Consider the following 4,634-nt stretch of genomic DNA (forward strand, 5'->3'; position numbering starts at 1 on the left):
CTGGACCCGAATTTAAGACTTTAATCCAATCCACATATAAAATTGGCACATTTGACATTGGACTTGAACTGGAACCTGGACTACATGGATCAAACCTGAGTCCAGGCCTACTGGTTGTTACTTGCGACCCAACTATAATAGAGGGCGATAAGATTATTGGCAAGGGGTGCAAACGGATCAGATTCTATCGAACCTCCTACCCGAATCTGACAAAATTTTCTCAGATAAGGATCTTAAAAATAAGAAAATATGTGTTCAGGTCTGATCCAGACTCATATGAGCAGATTTGGATCTGGATCAGTGTTTTATGTTGATCTATGTTTGAAACCTTGGATTTGTTTAGTTGGATCCTGCCCTGGGTCCACGTCTAAATCGTATCACTATACTCATATCAGAATTGAATGCTACGAACAAAAGCTGATGCCTATCAAATCGAGTTCATAGACCATCTGTGTGGTCAAATTTAAAAAAAAAAAAACTTAAAAAACTCTTTTAACATATTTTATTTAACATGTTTCATTCATCATGTGCTTTTTAAAACAAAACAAAAACTTATTAACTCTTGTCCAGACTTAGCCTGGGTAAGGCCCAACAGACCCAATCCATGCCCAAGCCTAAGCCCCACTTGATCCAGTAATAATCCAGCTCTGACCACCCGACCAAGTTAATGGACTGGGCCTTCTGGGCCCGATTACCTTACAGGCCGGGTCAGCATGGGCCATACCCTGGTCCCCCACCGCTTTTATTCTTGACTCAAGAAGTGGGACCACCCAAATAAGGATGGATCTAACTCAACAGCTTCCAATCAAATTAGATATTTGCTAGATATTTCGAAAGAAGCATGAAAACACTTAATATCCAATTGGTTACAGAGGTACAGGGTAATCAACGCATTTGAATTCGAGTTTGCATTTGAATTTGGATTCAGATGTAAGACCTACACACACCAGATTTAAGTCTGATCATCGACCGGGTGTTATGTGCTCTACCCAATTGAACTAAACAAATTTCCTCACTCAAATCGGATCAATTAACATCCGAGGGCCCTTAATTTGGGCAAGAAAAAACATGTTCCTTGATCACGAGATAAGCCACAGAAGCTGTGATTATCGGTTGTCACAGGATTCTTGAGAATGAGAATCCTCGAAAAAAACAGGAGCATTCTCAGGTGTCAAGCTTGCACTTTCTCATGTTTCACTTTAACTTGAGAAAAGTGTTGTCATGATTACGATTGCAGACGTGCTTAAAGTGGGACGTCTTCAACAGTTTCGAAGAAAGACGATAATCGGAAAAACAAAAAAATGCCAATGAAAGTGGGAAAATGCCAGAGAAAAGGTCATCTCATGGCAGCTCTTATTTAGTTAGCAGCGACAAGCATTTACAGTACTCTCCTTTTACTTATATGTACAATAGTAGTTCCCAAACTACACACTCAGTTCTCTTCTCCAGAGAGATTATTTAGCGCCTCGCCCTACTATTATCTCTAAGCGTCGGCATACCCTCTGCTTCCTCCTCCTCCACGCCTCTCCTTTGGCCCTTTCAAGATGACCGACTCTTCTTGAGCACCCAAGAGCTGTTGTGATTCCTTGGAAGACACACCGAACGCCAACTCTCTCGCCACCCCTTCCAAGTTGTTGTATATATTGTTCTTACCTGTGTGTGTGTGTGTGTGTGTGTGAGAGAGAGAGAGAGAGAGTTCGGTCAATTAACATTTTTATAAAGAGTTAACAAAATAAACATTAATCGGTGCACACGTTACCTGCGAGCATGTACTTGTGGTTGCCACGAGCGTTGATATCAAAGCACACAATGTGGAGGTCCTCATTAGCCACGATGGTAGCCGGGTGCCCTGCTGGTTCCACGATCACGCTCATTGTGTCCACCTCCGAGCTCACCTTGTGGTACCTTGTCCCTTGCTTCTCTTCCTCACCACGCTGCGTGCCTCCTGCTATGTGGGGACATGCCATCTCTATGTATCCCTTTCCTTTGGTCACGATGGAGATCTTGGTTGCCCTAGAATTGTATGATGGAGCCAGCATCGAACCCTATTATAGCATGGTGCAATTGAACTCAATGAGTTTCTCGCTTCACCAAACAAAATAGACAGAGTTCACACACCAGAGTTCATAACTCTCAACATTTATACTAGTAATCATATGCTTGGAATGAATTGATCATAGAATCGCATATATGGTCTCAAGAAGGAGAAAAGGACTTACAGCAGTGAGGTTGGCGAAGGAGACGGTTATGTCGAGGTAGCCAAGAGGAGAGTAATCATTGTGATCAGCTCGGTGCATCTGCCCACGTCTGTTGGAGAACCAGGGCCGCTTGTTGAGCAGATTGTATGGTCCCTGACAATCCCTTTCAGTAGAGAATGGCCAAATTTGAGCGCCACCTTTCGATCCGCTGCGTGAAATTTCACGGATTTGCTCGGGCGACGCCTTGGTGATGACGTGCTTGCGAGTGCCAAACACCCTCCTCAATTGATCTTTTTGTGTCTGTTTAAGGCAAAGAGAGCAGGAATCGACACGCATACGATTGAGTAAAATTCTGATTCACCATACCATCCACAAAGACAGAGAGAGAGAGGTGTTTACATTGTAAGCAGCTTCCAGTATCTCTGAACTGAAGCTCTGCAAGAATGACTCCTGCTCTTCTCCTCCGATTCCAAAGAAGGACTGAAAGAAAATTCTCTCAAATCTTAAAAGAGTGGCATTCGCTATGCATTCCATATCTATTACAACACACCCAAACCGTATATATATATATATATATATATATATATATATATATATATATATATATATATATATATATATATATATATATATATATATATAGAGAGAGAGAGAGAGAGAGAGAGAGAGAGAGAGAGAGAGAGAGAGGTGTAGGAATACCGCGACTTTCCCGGGAGTGGAAACAGTACGGAATATCTTGAGCATGCAGAGCTGCTCCCTCTCGTCGGTGTTTGCAACAAAGCACATCGTCCCCGAAGGAATGACCATCACGTCCCCCTCGCTCACATCGAACGTCTCTTGCTTATCTTCCGTCACTATTCCTATCGTTCCTTTGCCTGTCCCATTAGCACCAAGAAGCTATAGCATGAGCCATCAGATACTATAATACTACACCATAAAAAACATGCACTTATTTGCTTTTGCCTTCGTCTATATGGACCATTGAACACATATATACAAAAGGGACCGGTACATAAAAGGGTTGCCAAAAGTGGTCAATCCTATCTTACCACTATGTTGTATAATAAAACCATGAAAAGAAAAAAAAACTAACAACTGAATCTAAAGACATAACATCCCTTCTTAAAGAAAATATAGTATGACAACTTAATGAACAAGAAGCAGCAACATGGTAAACCATCACTCACCGTTGCAGACATAGAGGAGGGAATCAGCATTATTATGGTGCGGAACCAACACTGTGCTGGGGTTGGCAACGAACTTTTCCACCCTATAGTTCTCTAACCCCTTGAGAATGTCAGATCCCTTTGCGAAGTTGGGAAGCATCTCGCAGGATCCGTGCTCAGACCTATACTTGGTCTTCAACTCATCCTTCTTCCACACATAAGGATTCTCCTTCTGCTCTCCTTTTCCTTTTTCCTTGGTCACTTCAGCATCTTCGCCGGCCTGCCGGCCCCGCTGCTGCTGCTGCTTCTCGCAGCGCCGCTGGCACTCCTTCAGCCACTTCTCGCTTCGGCCTTGGCCCTCCCTCCGGCAGCTCTCCCAGCACTCCCCCTCCGGGTTCTGCCTGCTACTACCACTACCACCACCAGTACCCGCTTCTTCCTCCTCGCATCGGCGCTGGCACTGCTTGAGCCACTTCTCGCTCCGGCCCTGGCCCTCCCGGAGGCACTGCCGCTCGCACTCCTTGTGGGAGTCGCGCTCCGGTAAGAAGATCGACTCCCACCCTTCCCCGCTCTGACCCCGCTCCTCACACCGGCGTTCGCACATGCGGCGCTCTCGCTCGTCGCCGAGCTCGCGGTGACATCGTTGCTTGCACTCGCTTTGTGGGTCTCGTTCGCTCCATACGGAGGGTGAGAATGAAAGAAAGGAAAGGGATATGAGTAAGAAGACGACCAGAAGAGTACTGGACGCCATGAGAGAGAGAGAGAGCTACGAGATAAGGGTAGTCTCTATGAGACGACCGGACTGGAAAAAGGGACGGACGGACCTGAGAGAGAAAGAGAGAGATGGACGCTAATAAAGAGCTGAGATTTTGGATGGATGGATGGCTAACAGGGAGTGATGGAAAAGAGGAAGCGAGTGGGGTTTGAATATATAGGCGTGATGGGGGAATGAGTAAAGAGTAAGGAGGGTGGCATGCAGGGGGACGTGTGGGGAGCGACGTGTTCCGGAGGGAGGCCGGATGAGATGAGGCGTGTCGAAGCCGTTCCGTTCACTCAGGTCCGCCACCCTGCGTGGAGCGCGGAGGGACCGAGTCGCGACAAAAAATCTCGAGGGAGCGCACCTGTGACGTGGAACCCTTTGTCGTTACTGTGGCTTTGTTACAAGGTTGCCCATTACTGATAACAAACATTTCATACACTGTCTAATATTATTTTTTGAGAAAATTTTCATACATTCTCTAATATTTGTTATTAAGTGGCCGGATTACCG

General features: G+C 45.4%; 1 protein-coding gene across 1 annotated transcript; it reads right to left on the bottom strand.

Moving 5' to 3' along the window:
• Positions 1-2,174: 2,174 nt before the first annotated feature.
• LOC149827682 (vicilin Cor a 11.0101-like) lies at positions 2,175-3,968 on the bottom strand. The gene is made up of 4 exons (XM_090018554.1): positions 3,386-3,968; positions 2,898-3,073; positions 2,598-2,678; positions 2,175-2,498 (listed from the first exon to the last, which is right to left on the bottom strand). Exons 1-4 carry the CDS (start codon positions 3,966-3,968, stop codon positions 2,175-2,177), a joined length of 1,164 nt encoding a protein of 387 aa, XP_089874680.1.
• Positions 3,969-4,634: the final 666 nt, after the last annotated feature.

The sequence above is a fragment of the Nuphar pumila genome, chromosome 10, assembly GCF_984573655.1.
Source record: "Nuphar pumila chromosome 10, dmNupPumi1.hap1.1, whole genome shotgun sequence".
Classification (NCBI taxonomy): Eukaryota; Viridiplantae; Streptophyta; class Magnoliopsida; order Nymphaeales; family Nymphaeaceae; genus Nuphar; species Nuphar pumila.

What these genes read in the sequence shown, in the direction of transcription:
- LOC149827682 (XM_090018554.1), bottom strand. Translation starts at nt 3,968, where the DNA reads ATGTGCGAACGCCGGTGTGAGGAGCGGGGTCAGAGCGGGGAAGGGTGG. An exon ending in CCTCCTCTATGTCTGCAACG is followed by an intron (nt 3,074 to 3,385) that starts GTGAGTGATGGT and finishes CTAATGGGACAG; the next exon opens with GCAAAGGAACGATAGGAATA. An exon ending in CCACTCCCGGGAAAGTCGCG is followed by an intron (nt 2,679 to 2,897) that starts GTATTCCTACAC and finishes ATTTTCTTTCAG; the next exon opens with TCCTTCTTTGGAATCGGAGG.